Source organism: Chanodichthys erythropterus, chromosome 4 (genome assembly GCF_024489055.1).
Source record: "Chanodichthys erythropterus isolate Z2021 chromosome 4, ASM2448905v1, whole genome shotgun sequence".
Lineage (NCBI taxonomy): Eukaryota > Metazoa > Chordata > Actinopteri > Cypriniformes > Xenocyprididae > Chanodichthys > Chanodichthys erythropterus.
The window spans coordinates 37,868,529-37,887,686 of record NC_090224.1 but is presented as its reverse complement, the minus strand read 5'-3'; the positions used below and the strand labels follow the sequence as shown (position 1 = coordinate 37,887,686).

The window sequence follows — 19,158 nt, the reverse complement described above, 5'->3', positions numbered from 1 at the left end:
TATCATGAGCATTGTAATGTTTAAAGCGGGTGTCTTAACAAATGTCAGTAGAACGTGAGGATTTTAAAATGAGCAGTTCATTCATAAATACATAAGATCGCTGTGGAAATACAAGCCGGAAGTCAAAAGACAACGAGCGCAGCGCTGAAAAGGGGCGGGGCTACATAAGGTCTATAGATTGTTTCAAATGAACAATGAATACTCTTGAGTAATGCTGTAGCGTTGTGATTATTTCCAGAGATGAGGCATGAGACAGAGCTTGAGTTCAAATGGATTGTTAATTCCCTATAATTTCAAAAGCTATACGCTGGATAACTTTTCCTTACAAAACAGAATCTAACTCAGTAACTCGTCAAAACCTCCCCATTAACCGCACCGCTTCTTAAAACTACCCGTATACTCCTATAGACAGCAACATGATGTCGGCCCAGATCCGGCCCACATCTGGTACGTGTGAAGCGGGGTTTAGAACGATAATACCCCGGGGGTTAACAGCCCCTCTGTGTGATCAAATCTTAATGAATAAAGTCATTGTGTTGTGTATCTGATGGCACCAGTGTTTCCTTCTTGATGATTGGTGGCACATATAAACTCAGTTTCTGCTGTTCTAGCAATCACATCCACCTTAGTTTACAGGATTGTAAATAATACCATTCCTATAAAAACTAAGACTAATAAGTGCATTGTGCAGATCCCAAGAAAAAAAAAAAAAACACTCAAATGACAAAACACTTCATGGTTTTATTTTTTTTAAGTTTTGTTTTGAAGATAACAGGAATGTCATCACAAAATTTTGGTTTCCCTGCCACTTGCTTTGGCAAATTTCTCACTGAAATAATTGTTAAAAGATGCAATAAAATATTCACAGGTCATTTCTTAAGACTGTTTCCATCTAATTTGCTCAAATTAAAATCTAAGCAAGTACCAGTGAGACGGACGGCTCTCCGGTCCTCTTCACAGAATCAACAGCACAATACCATTTATTACAATTAACTCTTTCCTCGCCAATGACGGAATTTTCCCGCTTTCTGTGTTTTCACTGATATACAGTAGGGGGTGCTATTATGCATTTTCTGAAAGAGTTCTGAATCTCAGGATCAAAACACAGGCAAAGAAGCAGAAACAAGAGATAAAAGCATCGCTTATGCACACTGAAAAAAAGTGATTTTCTCAGCTTTTTGTTCAATATGTTGCTTTTTATTAAACAACCACATTGTTGATAAAAAAGAATCCATGATGCTAGAATAAAACGTTTTGTTTAAAAGCAGATGCTCTGTTCTTTCTTTTGATATACTACATGTTCATGCGACAAAATATTCTGGGGTGTTGTGAAAATGATCAAAAATGCTGGTGTTGGCTGGCAACTTTTTTAAAACACGCTGGCGGGGAAAGAGTTAAAAGAATGTGAAACAACTCTCAAAACTCATTTTGAAAATGTCAAAAATATTTGCTGCCTTTGAGTTTGAATGAAATTGTAGGTAAATATTACTTCACTAGAAAGTCTAATAAAAGCCTTAAAGAAGCTGTAACACAAAATACTTTCAAAAGCATGTTATTTTTGCCTTTACAAGTTAATGTGGATCGCAAACGGTTAGTATCAGTTTGCAGAAAGGGCGTTTATAACTGAGAGCACATCAGACAATGACTCTTAAACCCAAACCGAAGGCAGACTGCAGGAAACACTCCTATAGAATAAGATATTACTGCTGTCACAGAGTCCAGTTTGACCCTCACACACTCTGAACACACAAAGGATTACACAGCAAAACAGATCAAATACACGGGTTTTCATGCCAACAATTTCAACTGAATCAGTCTGTAGTGTTTAATGTACACTACTGAGCTTTTGTGCCAAAAGTGAATCAAAAATATTTGAATTAATTCATGAACGTTGTTACATTAGATACAAAATATTAAAGCCAGTGTCACTGACAGGAAATAAAGACACACAAATAAACACACTGTACAATGTGTGTTGTGTTTGAACTGATTAATCAATAGATGTGGACAGTGTTGGTTAGTTAGTGGATGATGTTGTTATTGTGTTATTGTGATTCTCTACATCTGTGTGAACTTGAGCAGAACTGACTTCATACATTCACTAAAATCACCAGCTGACTCTTCAAACATCATGAAGAAATGTGATGTCAGTGAAGATCCTGCAGATACAGACACTCGATCTGATGAATCACATTCACACAAGTGTAAAGTGTGTAAATTATTTAGCTGCAGTTATATTCATTTTACTTATTAGCAGACTGATGAGATCTGCCTGATCACTGTTGTTCAAGAATAAAAGTGACTTCAGGTGGGAATGTCCCAGTGTGCCTCTGATGAAAGGATATGTACAGGAAACAGGTAACATTCACACCCCTCACAATCTCCAAACGCACACACGTCATATTTGTCTCTGAAGCACAGTCCAGATTGTGCAATATATGAAAGTACTGGACAACACACAGCCAGATAATATCAATAATTAACAGAAACGCCTACAAAACAAGCAAATCGAGAGCGACGAGCGGCGACAATGTGTGTGTTTGTGTGTGTGTGTGAGAGAGAGAGAACAGCTGGATGTGTGCAGGGGCTTCTGGGAGGACGTCCCACGCCTCACCTCTTCTTAGGGGCCGGAGCTGTGCGCGGCGGGGTGACGGGCCGCCCTGAACTCACCCCTCCATACTGGTACTTCGCCTTCTTCTCAGACGGCTTCAGGATCTGCATCACACACACACACATGCACAGACACACAGACAGTGAGGGCGTGTCTTCATTGTGGAGGCCGAGTCTTACACTATCTCGATCTCTCCTGATTTGGGCCATTTCAGTATGCAATCCTACATGAGATACAGGTCTGATGACCTTATATCTCATATCTGAATAGAGCATTGCAGGGATGACATGTTTCTGTAGGCCAAAACCCAGAAACCAGTTGCATTTGAGCACTTTTAGTTCAATCGTCCTGAAAACAACGTGTTTGTAGGAGCCATTTGTTTCAGTTTATATAGTTTTTCTTTTACGCCACTAGAGGGCGCTCAATGTATTTATGTTGTCTAATCACTAACGCAAGGTGAGGGCACGAAGAAGGTCAAACAAACTTTTTGACCGTCGTCATCGTATGGGACTTGAAGTTTGTTTTCTTTTTTTTGTTTGTTGCTGTTTGAATTGAATTGAATTGAAGTGACAATAAACGGATTGGAATATTCAACTTTAATTTTTATGGTATGGACATTTTATCTATTCAAGAGCAAAACGCGTCAAAAACAAAGATCTTTAAAAGTGGACAATCGTGCGCCTACAACAAAAGTCAAAAAGTTTGACCGTATGAAAGCAGCGGCTAGATTCTGAAAGCTGTTTGTGGATTTGAATGCATTTTTGGTTAAATGCCTGAAATAAGGTCTGTGGTGAACACAAGCTCAATATATTTTCACGTTTTATTCTACAACATAAATGACATCAGTAACGTCAGTACATCGCTTTCACAGCTTGTGTTTATAAACACACTCTTGCAAGCTCTTCTAACTCAAGCTTTAAAGGTGCTAAAGAGGATGTTTTGTTTTATACAATTTTGCAATATTACTTGAAACTGTCTTTACTAACTGATAAAAGACTATTTATTAGGTGCACTGAAAGGAATATTATTAATATACATCATCTGTGCACGAGGTAGAGCCTTAAAAACATCAGCCAATCGTTTATGTGATCATCGCGTAAACGATTGGCCCTCTGGCTTGTCAATCACTGACATGACGTTCCTTGTGAGAGACGAGCGCGGCTGCGCGCTCCAGTAACTTTCCACACTCCACAGGCGCCGCATGCAATGTTTTTGTCAGGAGACAGGAGTAACAACTGCAGATTATGAGTTACCTGCGGTGAGTCCGACATAATGAATCCACTAACACGACACAGCGAATGCCGGTGGTAAACACTCGTGCACGAGTTTTGGGAGGCGTTCCCTCGAAACAAGCTGTGAAGGAGGGGGTTGTTCTTACGCATGCGTTCATTTAAAAAACTCACTAACAAGTCTCTGGCCCCATTTACACTGCACGGTTCAAGTGACCCAATTCCGATTTTTTCCTCCCATGTGGCACAGATCGGATATGAGTCACGACCGTGTAAGCAGGAAAAAAGCGCATTGATTCCAGATCGGTTTCAGGCCTCATTCATATGTGGTTATAAATCAGATATGAATCGGATACATGCGTTTGCACCTGCAGTGTAAGCGGACAGATCGGATATTCCCCTGTAAATGCGAAAAATTGAAAAGTGAGGGTTTTGTAACATTTCGCAGTACAGACATACCTATAACAAACGGAGCGTCTCTAGTTGACTGTCAGATTATTCATTTCATTTGTTTGTGTTAAATAAAAGGCGATCTGACGTTGAAATGTGTTGCTCTTGAAATCACACTGAGGGCTCGTTGCCGCTGTTATCCGTGATGACGGCTCGTGCACAGATGCGCGCTTCAGTCCAGTTGTGGAGACTAACTATTCGTTCCATTAAAACCACAAAATAAAAAGCAAGCAAACTTGCAGCTGCCCTTGATATACAATCACTGATTAACACATTGGTTTTAATGACAAAAAAAAAGCTGTGAATATTTACCAATAACCGAGTATAATTCAACTCGCACGCTGCAGCGGAGCTGCGTACATATACTGCCATGAAAAAAATTGTATTATTTTTATGTAGGGATGTAACTATTGCATTAAAAGGGTTTCTATATGAATTCATGTCAATAAATAAAGCTCAATGTACCATTGAAATTTATTTGTGATGTCATATAGGCTATTTTTGGTACATTTCGCCAAGTGCAGTGTAAAAAGGAGACATCCGATACAGGTCAGTTTTAAAAGAAATGTAAGCACGTCGTCCAAAAAAATCGGATATGGTGAAAAGATCGGATCTGTGCATTAAGACTTGCAGTGTAAATGCGGCCTTTGGTTTCTCAGTCGATGAAAAGATCCTCTTTAGCACCTTTAAGGGAAAACGTTCTTAAAGGGACACCAAAAATTAAAATTATCCCATGATTTACTCACCCTTAAGACATCCTAGGTGTATATGATCTTCTTTCAGACAAACACAATCAGAATTATTTAAAAAAATATCCTTACTCTTACAAGCTTTATAATGGCAGTGAAGCTAGCTATTATAGTTAATAAAGTTTTAAATATGGATATTTTTCTTACAAAAACACATTGCTTCGCTTCAGAAGGCCTTCATTAACCCCCTGGGGCCGTATGGATTATATTTATAATGGATGGATGCATGCATTTTTTTTTTTTTTTGGGATGGGGGTGGACTTCAAAACACACCCCCTGTTCACTCCCATTATAAAGCTTGATAGAGCCAGGATATTTTTAATTATATCTCCAATTGTGTTCATCTGAAAGAAGATAGTCATATACATTTAGGATGGCTTGAGGGTGAGTAAATCATGAGATAATGTTCATTTTTGGGTGAACTATCCCTTTAAATTAAGACTGAAAGAGTTGTTGAAGCTTAATGATGGTGACATTAAAGTCATGTGACTGTAGTGTAGTCTGTTTATAGCAAACATTCAGCGTTTTACTTCTGACGATTGAATACAGGCTTCAAATTTTCATTTGCGAAGATTATCATGATGAACCAAACATGTAAGGATCATAAGCTTTTGTTTGTCACAGAGATTATTTTCTGCATTAATCCAAAAGCCAACGGAAAAATCCTACTGGGGTTTTGTTGAGGGAACCAGAGTGACATGAACTTACAATACTCCCTCATCACTACTGAATATGTGACCTTTATACCATTCTAGATCGACAGTCATCACGATTCTGTGCTGATGTGAGTAAATCCAATGACTTTACATACGGTGGTCACTTGGTTAATGTGGAATATAGTCGCAAAGATAGTTTGTGGAGAGAAAGTGAGGTGTTATGAAGCATTACAGTGAAAGATATCTGAGCACTGAGGTCTGACTGTCATGAAGGGTCTGTGTGTCACCTGGAAAGAGCACATGAGGGACTCATCCACACTCATCATGCCGCCAGCGTTATCAAACTCGCCGCAGTAGTTGGGTGCCGAGAACAGCGTCACGAGCTGCCGCTTAGCAAAGAACTCATATCCGTCTTCAACCACCTGACAGGGCAAAGCATGCAAAAGAACAGATACTGTAAAAACTATAGGTCTGGAAGGTGGAAAATACAGCCGATCAGCGATCAATCACCCATTAGTAATCTGTAAAACTGATATATTTTGGTTGACCTCCAGTAAAAACATAGCATTGCCATTAAAAGCAGAATCTTTGGTCACCTGGTGAGCTCTGCAGATGAGGTCCAGGTCATGACGGTTGAGGAACTTGCTGACCACGTCGGCTCCAAACGTGAAAGACACGCCCCTGTCGTTCTCACCCCAGCCCTGGACGTCTTTATCCGGGTCTGACCACAGCAGGTCACACAGCAGGCCTGAAACACACAGACATGAGCCATGCATCACACACACACTTCATGTGACTGTCTGCTGACGAACAGCACCTGTGTCGGGCACGTCAGTCGGCCTCATGATGCGCCGGATCTGCTCCATGGACTGCAGGTCTGGAGAGAGGCCTGTGGGAAGAGCAGAGCACAAACACGTCAAGACATCTGAAGACGATGAGGATCACTCTTCATAGTGAGGTGAAAACATGAAAACACACCTCCATGACAGCAAAAGATCTTCTCGTCGATAATGGCGGCGATGGGCAGACAGTTGAAGCAGTCGGTAAAAGTCTTCCAAAGTTTGATATTAAACCTGCGCTTACCTATAAAGACACAAAGACAGATGACAATTTTTGCTGAGCACTGTTTCTACAATCTTAAAAATAAATGTTTCAAGAGGGGATTTTCACAGCGATGCCACAGACAGAAGAACCATTTTTGGTTCCTTTCAGTGTACAGTTCTTAAAAGAACATTTTAATAATCTAAAGAACATTCAATGCTAATAATGAACATTTTCTTTTATATTTTTAATATAAATGCCCCCAAATTATGCCCTTTGTCAAAGTCTTGATGTTGTTTTTGTGCTCTACTAGAACAGGTTTTCATTCTTGAATGTTCATTATTTTCCTCATATTTTTTCCTCATATTTGTTGCAGCTCCTCTCTTCCCAGGCTGCGTTCCACTTTGTGAAGTGGACGAGGAAATCTTATATGGACAGACCCTCGCTCCCTCGATTTTAACCGAGCGAGTCTACTTCATATGTACACTTCAGGCAGATCCATAACCCACAATGCAACACGATTATGACGTCACCGCATATCGCGTTTAATTTACTCCACCACAAACAACTCTATGATATATTAATTATTTTTTTAAACATTTAAAACACACATACAGTACAGTCCAAAAGTTTGGAACCACTAAGATTTTTAATGTTTTTAAAAGAAGTTTCGTCTGCTCACCAAGGCTACATTTATTTAATTAAAAATACAGTAAAAACAGTAATATTGTGAAATATTATTACAATTTAAAATAACTGTGTACTATTTAAATATATTTGACAAAGTAATTTATTCCTGTGATGCAAAGCTAAATTTTCAGCATCGTTACTCCAGTCTTCAGTGTCACATGATCCTTGATGTGAAGAAAACTACAATGGAGGCGTTTCAGGGAGTTCAGAAACACTGACAGTGATATAGAGAAGTACTCCTGCTGGAGGGACTTTGGAAACCTTTTTCATGCTCAAACAGCGACATTACACATCAAAGAAAGATAAACATGGGAAAAAGCAGGATAGGTGCTCTTTAAAGACAAAAGAAAAAGCATTTTTTTCCTCTGAAATACATCAAAATCATCTGAATTAATCTCATGGAACAGGCCGTGTGTGTATTTGTGACATATCAGGACACAAATGTGTATAATGACATGGGTATGACATAGGTATTACAAGAAGAAGTGACTTGTGAGGACATTACCCCATGTCCCCATTTTTAAAAAGGCTTATAAATCACACAGAATGAGTTTTTGTGAGAAAGTAAAAGTGTGCACAGTTTCCTGTGATGGGTAGGTTTAGGGGTAGGGGGATAGAAAATACAGTATAAAAACCATTACGCCTATGCAATGTCCCCACAATTCACAAAAACAAACGTGTGTGGTGGATGATGTGAGAGGCTCTTACACTCGTCATAAAACCCATAGATGCGGTTGATGGAGGCACATTCGTGGTTGCCGCGGAGCAGGAAGAAGTTCTCGGGGTATTTGATCTTGTACGCCAGCAGGAGGCAGATGGTCTCCAGCGACTGCTTTCCTCGGTCCACATAGTCTCCCAGGAACAGATAGTTGGCTTCCGGAGGGAAACCGCCATACTCGAAGAGCCGCAGCAGGTCTGTGTACTGACCGTGGATGTCACCTGATGAACAGGAGGATGAAGAACACAGAGGAAAGGGGCGTCAGAGAACATTTGCTGGCAAAAAGGTCCATTGTCTATTGTCAATAATGTAGTGATCAATGAAGCACGACTCGTACTGAAGTCACTTTCAAACCAAGCAGCTTTCTGTTTATCAACAGTGAATTCATATGACTGATGCTTTATTTTGATGCTCCCAACAGACATTCTACACACTAACTTTGCAACTTCATGTCAACTTATTGTACTAACCTGAACATTGAACATTAGAGGTAAAAAAATTATATAAATACTGTTTGGTTTCTCGCACAAACCGATCGTTTCGTGTCTTAGGACATCAGTGTGTCGTCACGAGCCGCAGGGTTTCATTTGAATTTGTCTGTGCATGTTTTTTTGACTCTTATAGACGAAGTTCCCACTGACACGCATTATACGACTGACAGACTGCAACAGTTGGAGTTAAAAATCATCATTTGTGTTCGACTGAAGAAACAAAGTCACCTACATCTCGGATGCCCTGGGGGTAAGCAGATACACATCACATTTTCATTTTTGGGTGAACTATCCCTTTAATGATACTAAAATAACACTGGTTAGTGGATGATGCTGCTGGATAATGTGATTCTCTACAGCTAAGAGAAAAGCATTTGTTTGATATTCTATATGCAACAACATTCATATTTTACATGTTGCTTAAGTGTGCAAAAATGTTTTGAAATATTTTAGGAGCTAATGTCTTGCACTGATATTAGCATCCAGATGTTTAACTCTTTTGTAATTCTTATTGCTGAATAAGGTGTTTTTACTGTAATTAATACCTTTATTATGTAACAACACCGAGTGAGACTGTCAGATTAAAGCAATGAGAAATGAAGAAATCTCTGTCACTAAAAATAGGCTTCATTTTCTGTCAGCAGCATTTGGTTTGTCCTAATCACTCATTTCTTGAAGTGTAACAGTGATCATGACCGGTTTAATGAGACTCATCCTGTGTGTGTCCTGTGCTGTGATAAGAGTGTAGTGACTCCATCCTGTAACTTTAAAACATTTGACATGTTTCCGCATGCAGCAGACAGACCGCAGATCTTGAGCGGCGCCTCCAGCTCCAGCAGGATGGGCTGACTGAGGAAGATCTCACGGGATTTGATGCACAGCCCTCGCACCTCCGCCTCCGTCATCTGCACCACCTTCCCAGGACGACATCCTCGCACTGCACACACACACACGTTGGTAAATCTATTATTATGAGGATTCAAACCTACCGATCACAGAAAACTTTCTGCATTTTTCAATTTTTAATAGAAAATGGTTCAGTATGTTTATTTAGCAATTTGAATTATAAGGATATTGGCATATCCTAATAATGTAGGAGGCGTGGCCTGATGGCGTGTTTACTGTCACGAGGGCGGGGCAACCCGTCACTCACATGAGATCCACCAATAGCAAACCACAACCATCCAATGGACAAAATCAAACCACACCCTACATTTCTTTCTTGTTCCGGGAGCCGATTCACTCGGATATACGGAACAATCAGTGATGCCGGTTTTCCCGCAGAATTGAGCTACTTTAAAGGATTAGTCCAGTTTCAAATAAATTTTTCCTGATAATTTACTCACCTCCATGTCATCCAAGATGTTCATGTCTTTCTTTCTTCAGTCGAAAAGAAATGAAGGTTTTTGATGAAATCATTCCAGGATTTTTCTCCATATAGTGGACTTCAATGGCGTCCAAACGGTTGAAGGTCAAAATTACAATTTCAGTGCAGCTTCAAATAGCTTTAAATGATACCAGACGAGGAATAAGAGTCTTATTTAGAGAAACCATTGGTCATTTTCTAAAAAAATACAACTGTATATGCTTTATAAACACAAATGATTGCCTTGCACATGCTTCCACTTTCTGTATTCTTCAAAAAGCTTACACTGCATGTCCTACGCCTTCCCTATTCTATTTACGGAACGAACGCAGTTTCGCTTTTTATGCAAGTAGAATAGGGAAGGCGTGTAATTTTGACCTTCAACCGTTTGGACGCCATTGAATAGGGCTGCACGATTAATCGCATGCTATTCTCACGCGCATTTCGTCAGTAAAGCCGGTTCCCTGATTACCGCTAAATCGCCATCACCTGTTTTTAAACGGAGCGCCTTTTAATAGACGGAGCCGTAGTTCACAGACAAGCCACGCAATATCGCGTTCATTATCGCAGGCGATTCATCTTCATATGCGCGTGAGAATAGCATGCGATTAATCGTGCAGCCCTACCATTGAAGTCCACTATAAGGAGAATAATCCTGGAATGTTTTCATCAAAAACCTTCATTTCTTTTCAACTGAAGAAAGAAAGACATGAACATCTTGGATGACATGAAGGTGAGTAAATTATCAGAAAGTGAACTAATCCTTTAACACTGTTGCTGCGGGTTGTTCTTCATGTCTGCAGGTTGAAGCGAGCCCAAATAACATGATATTTAGCCCCTGGAATGCAAATTTTACTAGAAGAACCCCGTCAAAAAGCGTATTTTAACCCCCTGAACCCAATATTTACCAGGGGACCGGGACCCCCATGAAAACCCTGGGCACAACAGGGAAGAAAAGTCTAGTGCAACTTGCCTTTCATGCACACTTTAACCAGAAATGATGCAACAAGTTTCCAGCAACAAGTAATGTGTGTGTCCACACAGAAAGAGAAAATGTTGCACAGCCAATGACAACACACATGATGCTCAACATCAGTCACGTGGATAAGGATATTAACTGATTGATATGCGAGCACAAAACGATCAAAAACATCACCGAATTTCATGTCATACGTGTAGAATATGTATACTGCAAAAATAAATGATAAACACAACATTAAATAAATAAAACAATTGGAAAATTAATTTTCATACAACTATTTGATGATGGTTTCAGATTAATATCAACAAACTAAAAGCAGAAAGGCATCAGCACGCATTAATCTAAAACCTCTAACAAAAATCATTTTGATGAATCATAAAAGCAGAAAAACTCAAAGTGACGGAGACAGCAGAGATATAAACACAGGCAGCTGTCGGTCGACTGACAGAGAATAACACGCCTGACTGAAACCAGAACTCCTCCGCGGCGCGAGCGACACACGAGCCTCGAACACTGCCGGCTCAGAGCCGCCTGATGCGCGCTCCTGGAGCTGCTTTACCTTCCAGCAGTCTGGAGATGATGCTGTCCACGTTCAGATCCCCCTCCGCCATTTTCCTGCAGTCATTCCCGCGAATGAGGTGTTCGATCAGCTGTTTCAGAGTCGACTCCGACTCCTGCCGTAGGAGTTGATGGAATCGACTCCTCGACTCAATCATGATCAATATTGCAGTCGTGAAATTATTTCCCCCCGACATGAAGCCTTAGATTCCCTTATTAAAGCAGCATACTTTTAGCATTTGTCCAAATTAGAGATGATATTACATTGATATTGCCAATACTTAATTTTAGTGAGATGAAATTCACGAGAAACGTGGTCGAATATGTCAGAATTAAAAAACGACAAAGAAGTGTTCATCATTAATTAATTAATCTTATTATAACGAGACGCTTGGACAGGTTTAGATAAAAATACAAAAATATATTTTTTATGTTTATTCTTGACATGAGTTTATGATTTATAATTAGTTTAACGATTATGAACATATTGTGTTAAGTTAACCATGGAAAACCAAATAAATATTTATCATCATGAAACGTCAAAGCTGGCACGTAATTACAATGTAAAGTTACTATGGCTGCTATTTTATTTATTTCTCAGGTAAGTTGTAGAATAAAAGTAGTTTCTGAATCCATATTACTTCATGCTCTTCACTCTTTCTTGCTGATCTGGTGAATGAGTGAAAGCGAGTGATTTCGGACACAGCAACAGATTCAACAACAAAGGTCGAGTTCAGAATTGAAGAATCGACTCTTTCGGAGTCGACTCCCCATCACTATGGAGAGTGATCACTTTTGGGTCTTTTCCTCGCACAAATCATTATTTTGGCTTCTGAACACTTGGAATAAGTTTACTGGTGTGTTTGTTTTTAATTGAGTTGAGCTCAAACATGTCTAAATAGTGTAGATAAAATAAATGAATAAATAAAACAAATGTAAATAAAATTACTCTTGCTGATTAAATTGAAAATCATACTCCAACTTGTCATGGCAAAATATGCTTTATACCAGAACAAAATTCATTTCCACAATCGGAATATATCATATAATTCATGATACAGTTAACAAGTTTGTGAATATTTTGAATAAAAAAAGAAAAAGAAAATAAATGCAGTACATATCTGTCACTATTATGCAATACATGCAATACATATTGCCAATTATTATGTTCTAAAATAATGGTCACCTTAAAAAACTCACACAGGGACTCAGCTAGAATATAGAGGCCCTAGATCAGGGCTCTTCAAGTAGTTTCATTTGAGGGCCAGATTATCAAATCAAAAAGTTGAGGTGGGCCGGAGGGTCTCTGATTTTATTAATTATTAGGCTTAATTGAAAATATTCCAGTGAGACCTGGTAACCACAGGTAAAAAAAAATGCATGGCTACTCACTACCACTGTCAAATGATATTATATTATATGATATGTAATATAGGCCTATAAAAAATGCCCAAACACATAATACACCTTAACAAATTCATGAATTATATTCCCCTACCCACCTACTAAATATTGCAATATAAATGGCTATAACATAGTTTTCAATATAAATATTCCACATTTCCACAAACCATGCTAATTTACTACAGTTCATTCATGGTAAATGTTTGTAAGGGTGGTGATTTTGGTATTTAAAAGTCTTATCTTCATTCATGGCACGTTTCCCCTGTTTTCCTCATCAGTATGGTTGGGAATGTTGAGGCTGTTTCATCTGATTTAAAACTAGTTTAGTCATCGAGTGATTTAGTTTGTAACCGAGAGGTGTGTGTCGAATTAAAACGCTAATCTCACTTGATGTCGCAACGCCGTACAGCTGCATGCGCCACTGCGGCCACGATATCCAACCAAATTTAGCCGCACCGCCAGGAAAAGAGGAGGAGGGAGATTGGGGTGCCGCGGGCCAGATTTGGCCCACGGGCCGCCAGTTGACTAGCCCTGCCCTAGAACATAAAAGTGGTGGGGACATGTCCCACCCACAAATTATGCCTATGGTCTTAACACAATTAAAAATATCCCCATAATATTTTATTATAATAATTATTATAATATTTTATTATTTTTTTTATACATATCAAGAATTTGATTTCTGTGAGCGGTGGTCATTTTTTATTCAAATAATATTATAAATAATATTGTTACTGGTAAAAATTAATTCCTGATATTATCATTTTAACTAGTAAAAATGGAATTGTCGATATCTATAATTCATGTTCTACAAATGAATAAATGTTAAAACGGCTTGCCATACATCATCAGTGCCCGTGATATGCGCATGCGCAGGACAAAACCGGATGTTGACATTCTTCTCGCATGACACTGACAAAGAAGACAGAAAGAGAGATACATTACAAAGCCAAGACAAGTTATCTTCCTAAAACTTCGTGTTTCAACTGGCAGGAAGCGGTGAGATTACGTGCAGACACCGGCTGATTCTGTGTATTTTCTGTGTGAAGTGATTGTTTGGTCAGTGATGTTCAGCGCTGCGTTTATCAAAAGAATCATGGAGACCCGCTGTCCACCAGTGCTGACGATGCGTTTGGGAAACGCGTTACATCAGACTGACGACCAGTAGTACATTTTGTAATGTCTGTCTGTCCATTTAACACACTTCGATCAATGATCATCAGCTCGGTAGCAGAGAAAATGAACTGAGCGTGACTGACAGGAGAGACTGTCAAGTTTTTAATATTACACTTCATTGTTAATGCTTATAATAATTCAAAGTAAATAGTTCATTAAAACAATAGCATGTAGCTTTACATAGTTTTGAATTGAAGTTTGCATGAACCAGAAAGTTCTTCAGTATTGTGATAGGCGAGTGAAACGACTTCTAGAACGAAAAAAGTCTCAAAATGGACTATTCTGTTTTTATAGAGCGACATCTCTTCTCTGATGACGAGGGCGGGGCAACCTGTCACTCACATCATGAGATCAACCAATACACCACAACCATCCAATCAATTCCCTGCAGACAAATTCAAGCTCCGCCCTACATTTGTTCTTGTTTGCGAAGCGTTTCACTGTGATATACTGCACAATAGAGGAGAAAAGACTAGCACAACTCTAAGAGGAGACAGGCAGGTTGCTGGATGACTGGCATTATTGCCCCGCCCTCAGGCCACTGCACACATCATCAGAGAAGAGATGTTGCCGGGGGGAGGATTTAATGTTTTTGATTAAAGATTACAAGAGCGCATGCTTGTTTTAAAGTAATGATGTGAACGATTACTTAAAGTATTACTACACTTTTAAATACAATTTTCCTGATAATTTACTCAACCTCATGTCATCCAAGATGTTCATGTCTTTCTTTCTTCAGTCAAAAAGAAATGAAGGTTTTTGATGAAATCATTCCAGGATTATTCTCCTTATAGTGGACTTCACTGGCCTCCAAATGGTTGAAGGTCAAAATTACAGTTTCAGTGCAGATTAAAAGAGCTTTAAAACGATACCAGACGAGGAATAAGAGTCTTATCTAGTAAAACCATCTGTCATTTTCGAAAAAAATACAACTGTATATGCTTTATAAACACAAGTGATCGCCTTGCACATGCTTCCGCTTTCCGTATTCTTCAAAAAGCTCACGCTGTATGTCCTACGCCTTCCCTATTCAACTTACGGAACGAACGTTTCGCCAGTTTCGTTTTTTTCCCGTAAGTAGAATAGGGAATGCATAGGACATACAGAGTAAACTTTTTGAAGAATATGTAAGTGCGGTTTTGGCGGAAGCACGTGCAAGGTGATCATTTGTTTATATAAAGCAAATACAGTTATATTTTTTTCGAAAATGACCGATCCTTTTGCTAGATAAAACTCTTATTCCTCGTCTGGTATCGTTTAAAGCTCTTTGAAGCTGCACTGAAACTGTAATTTTGACCTTCAACCGTTTGGAGGCCAGTGAAGTCCACTATAAGGAGAAAAATCCTGGAATGATTTCATCAAAAACCTTCATTTCTTTTCCACTGAAGAAAGAAAGACATGAACATCTTGGATGACATGAGGGCGAGTAAATGATCAGGAACATTTTATTTAAAAGTGAACTAATCCTTTAATTTAAAACAAACACTGCCATAGTACATACAAAAAGAAGAATTTTTATCATCACTTTAAGTAAACATTGTATTTTTTTGTATTTGTTTCTCAGTGTTTGGAGTGCTGCGATGGGTCGAATCTTCCTGGATCACATTGGAGGGACGCGTCTGTTCTCCTGCGCCAACTGTGACACGATTCTGACCAACCGCTCCGAGCTCATCTCCACACGCTTCACTGGAGCCACCGGACGCGCCTTCCTCTTCAACAAGGTCACGTTCAGACAAACATGACTAAACCTGTATCTCCACAGCTAAACCTCAGCTGCTCATCAGGTCTGTCAGAGGTGATCTTTCAGCATGACTGAATGAGCTTGTCTTCGTCTCTCAGGTGGTGAACCTGCAGTACAGCGAGGTGCAGGACCGCGTGATGCTGACCGGCAGACACATGGTGAGGGACGTCAGCTGTAAGAACTGCAACAGTAAGCTGGGCTGGATCTACGAGTTCGCCACCGAGGACAGCCAGCGCTACAAGGAGGGCCGCGTGATCCTGGAGCGGGCGCTGGTGCGGGAGATCGAGGGCTTCGAGGAGCACGTGCCGTCAGACGCCTCCTGATCCACTGACACGTGTCACAGTTACTCTCCCAGCCGGCCTTACGAGCTCCAGCCCTGAACACTGGGGTCAGAAACGCTGAGGAGACGTCTGGACATTTCACAGCAGCTCCTCAATGCCTGCGCCGCAGAGACCAGTGACACGCTGGAGTGTTTCCACACATCATACTGCAGCCTTTCCACAAGATGGAGCCATTGAGTGTCACTTACAGACATGCTGCGGGGTTATTATATACAGCGTTCCTCATGTCATGTGCACGGCTCCACAATTATAAACTAAAACCATAAAAAAATATTTTTGTTAATTAAAACAAAAATTAAAATAAAATGAAAAAGTATGTAAAAAACATATTTTACTTCAAGTTGCAAAAGAAAGCTTTTCTCATTTTTATTTAGCGTGTACTAAAAAATAACTAAAACAGAAAAAAGAACTTTAGACATGTTTAAAAAAGACACAACAAAATTAATAAAACTTTAACTAAAATGAAAACAAAAAATATATACAATTTCAAAATATTTATAAAAACTGTTATATTTTTACCATATAACTGAGCCAGATGCCTGCCACCCGTGACTGAGGTTTTGCACATTTCACTTCATAGTTCAGAATATTTTCTTTTTTTCTTTAGTAAATATATTCTCTTTATTGATTTGATCTCTATAAACTTGTTTTAATGCTGATTTAGTGTTAGTGACTTCATTTAATCAAGTAATGTGCAGATCACACCTGAATTATTTACAGATCTGCCAATCCTGTTCTGATCTCAAACTTATTTTTGTGAGAAAGTACAAAATATGCATTAAAGAAAAAACTCTGTAAGAAACTTGAATGTAATTATTTTCCACAAATGAATGGTTTAGAATGAATTCCTTATCATTTATTGCTGAATCAATAAATTCAGGAATAAATGTTGAAAAATATAAGATGTGATCCCTCTGGGTCATTTGTGTTTGTTTGTTTGTTTGTTTGTTTGTTTGTTTGTTTGTTTGTTTTCTCCTCAGGTTCAGTCCTCCGTATGAAACAGTGAGACACAAACCTTAAACTTATTTAGTATTCTAAGTTTTACTGTGTTTTAATAAGACCAGAAATCACTCGTCACATATTCAATACAACCAGAAAGACTGTCCAATCCTGTTTCTTCAACTTTAACATACAATAAAAAAATGCAAATAAATTAATTCCTACAACCAGGTTTAATGTGATTGCAAGTTTGCAACAACATCTGTCATCTCCAAAATGCTTATAGATCATTAAATAGCACCTTAATGTTATACATATCCTAATTATACAGAATACATTTGTCGACAATATGATTTTTCTAAAGAGATGCAAAACACATTGCAAGGTACATAACTCTTTGGATTATACCTACTTTGAAACTGGTTTATGGCATAATGTAGAGGGAATTTGTGCTATTTATAATTTTGTGTCTGTTTATCACATCGTAGGTATACTTATTTTAGTATGAAAGTAATGAAACAGAAGTTGTGCTCATATTTTCTTCTCCGTATATCCGAGTGAAAATGCTTCTCAAACAAGAACAAATGTAGGGCGGGGCTTTATTTTGTCTGCAGGGAATTGATTGGATGGTTGTGGTTTGCTATTGGTGGATTTCATGTGAGTGACAGGTTGCCCCGCCCTCGTCATCAGAGAAGAGATGTTGCTGCAAGAGATGTTCTGATTCAAGATTGCAATAATGATGTGCACCGGTAAATAATTTAGAATAAATTGCAATATTCCATAAAAAATAAGAATTGTCCATTTTGATTTCATGGTGACTTTATAGGTTTATAGCATATACTGACTAAATACGGAGTATCTCTTCATGATCACAGCGCTGGTTATCTCGTGCACACCATGAGGTTGTAGGGGAACCGAACACTTTAGATAACATTTTAGAGGGTTTATCATTAAGGGCACCCAGAGGACTTTTCCGTGCTGATGGCCTGCACCCCAGCAGCATCGGAGCTGATCTTCTGTCAGAGAACATCTCCAAGACGCTTCGCACCATATGACTAGTAAGTCAAACCTCAAATCACAGCCTGTGTTCTGCCCACTTCATTGATAGAAATGTGAGTGTAGTACAGTCTATAGAAACTGTGTCTATTCCCCGAATAGTGAGGTTTAACAATAAAAATAAAGGATCTAGAAAAAACCTAATCGTGATCAAACCAGATTTTTGTAAAATTACTGAACAAAAACAATCTCTAAAACTAGGGCTACTAAACATTAGATCGCTGACACCTAAGGCAGTTATCATAAATGAAATTATCACGGATAAAAGTCTTGATGTAATTTGCCTTACTGAAACATGGCTTAAAGCAAATGATTATTTTGGTCTTAATGAGTCTTGTCCTCCTGGCTACCGTTATAAAAATAAATGCCGCCTGATTGGCCGTGGCGGTGGTGTAGCAACAATCTATAGAGAGATAATGTTACTCAGAGAACAAACTACAGGTTTAATTCATTTGAAATTCTTATGCTAAATGTTACACTCTCAGATATAAGTAAAAAGTCGCTACTATCTCTTGCTACCATTTATAGACCTCCAGGGCCTTATGCTGATTTCCTAAAAGAGTTTGCAGACTTTCTCTCAGACCTATTGGTCAACGTTGATAAAGCGCTGATTGTTGGAGATTTTAACATTCATGTAGACAATACAAATGATACGTTAGGGGCTGCGTTTACAGATTTACTAAACTCATTTGGGGTCGAACAAAACGTCACTGGACCCACTCACCGTCTTAATCATACTCTAGATTTAATTATATCACATGGAATAAATCCTACTGATATAGAAATTCTACCGCAAAGTGATGACGTCTCTGATCACTACCTTGTAACATGCGTACTGCATACTGATGATATTTGTCAAATTGCGCCACGATATCGACTAGGCAGAACAATTCTCCCGACAACTATAGATAAATTCACAAATAATCTGCCTGATCTGTCTCAGCTGCTCATCGTACCCAA

General features: G+C 38.9%; 2 protein-coding genes across 3 annotated transcripts; one reads left to right on the top strand and one right to left on the bottom strand.

Annotated features, from left to right (window-relative positions):
- Window positions 1–348: 348 nt before the first annotated feature.
- Window positions 349–11,683, bottom strand: LOC137019441 (serine/threonine-protein phosphatase PP1-beta catalytic subunit-like). The gene is made up of 8 exons (XM_067384901.1): window positions 11,543–11,683; window positions 9,441–9,572; window positions 8,135–8,365; window positions 6,674–6,778; window positions 6,513–6,584; window positions 6,292–6,443; window positions 5,983–6,117; window positions 349–2,715 (listed from the first exon to the last, which is right to left on the bottom strand). Exons 1-8 carry the CDS (start codon window positions 11,592–11,594, stop codon window positions 2,611–2,613), a joined length of 984 nt encoding a protein of 327 aa, XP_067241002.1. The 5' UTR covers window positions 11,595–11,683; the 3' UTR covers window positions 349–2,610.
- ypel5 (yippee-like 5) lies at window positions 10,636–17,368 on the top strand. 2 transcript variants are annotated; one of them, XM_067384905.1, is made up of 3 exons: window positions 10,636–10,734; window positions 15,686–15,842; window positions 15,961–17,368. In XM_067384905.1, exons 2-3 carry the CDS (start codon window positions 15,702–15,704, stop codon window positions 16,183–16,185), a joined length of 366 nt encoding a protein of 121 aa, XP_067241006.1. In that variant the 5' UTR covers window positions 10,636–10,734; window positions 15,686–15,701; the 3' UTR covers window positions 16,186–17,368. The 2 variants fall into 2 exon arrangements, with proteins under 2 accessions (XP_067241006.1, XP_067241005.1); XM_067384904.1 differs by lacking the exon at window positions 10,636–10,734 and adding an exon at window positions 13,790–13,944.
- Window positions 17,369–19,158: the final 1,790 nt, after the last annotated feature.

Excerpts from the sequence above, each read along its gene's own strand:
- LOC137019441 (XM_067384901.1), bottom strand. The coding sequence starts at position 11,594 with ATGGCGGAGGGGGATCTGAACGTGGACAGCATCATCTCCAGACTGCTG. Across the intron at positions 6,444-6,512 it reads GACTGACGTGCCCGACACAG|GCCTGCTGTGTGACCTGCTG; the intron begins GTGCTGTTCGTC and ends TGTGTGTTTCAG. Across the intron at positions 2,716-5,982 it reads CCCTCATGTGCTCTTTCCAG|ATCCTGAAGCCGTCTGAGAA; the intron begins GTGACACACAGA and ends TGTGTGATGCAG.
- ypel5 (XM_067384905.1), top strand. The coding sequence starts at position 15,702 with ATGGGTCGAATCTTCCTGGATCACATTGGAGGGACGCGTCTGTTCTCC. Across the intron at positions 15,843-15,960 it reads GCGCCTTCCTCTTCAACAAG|GTGGTGAACCTGCAGTACAG; the intron begins GTCACGTTCAGA and ends TTCGTCTCTCAG.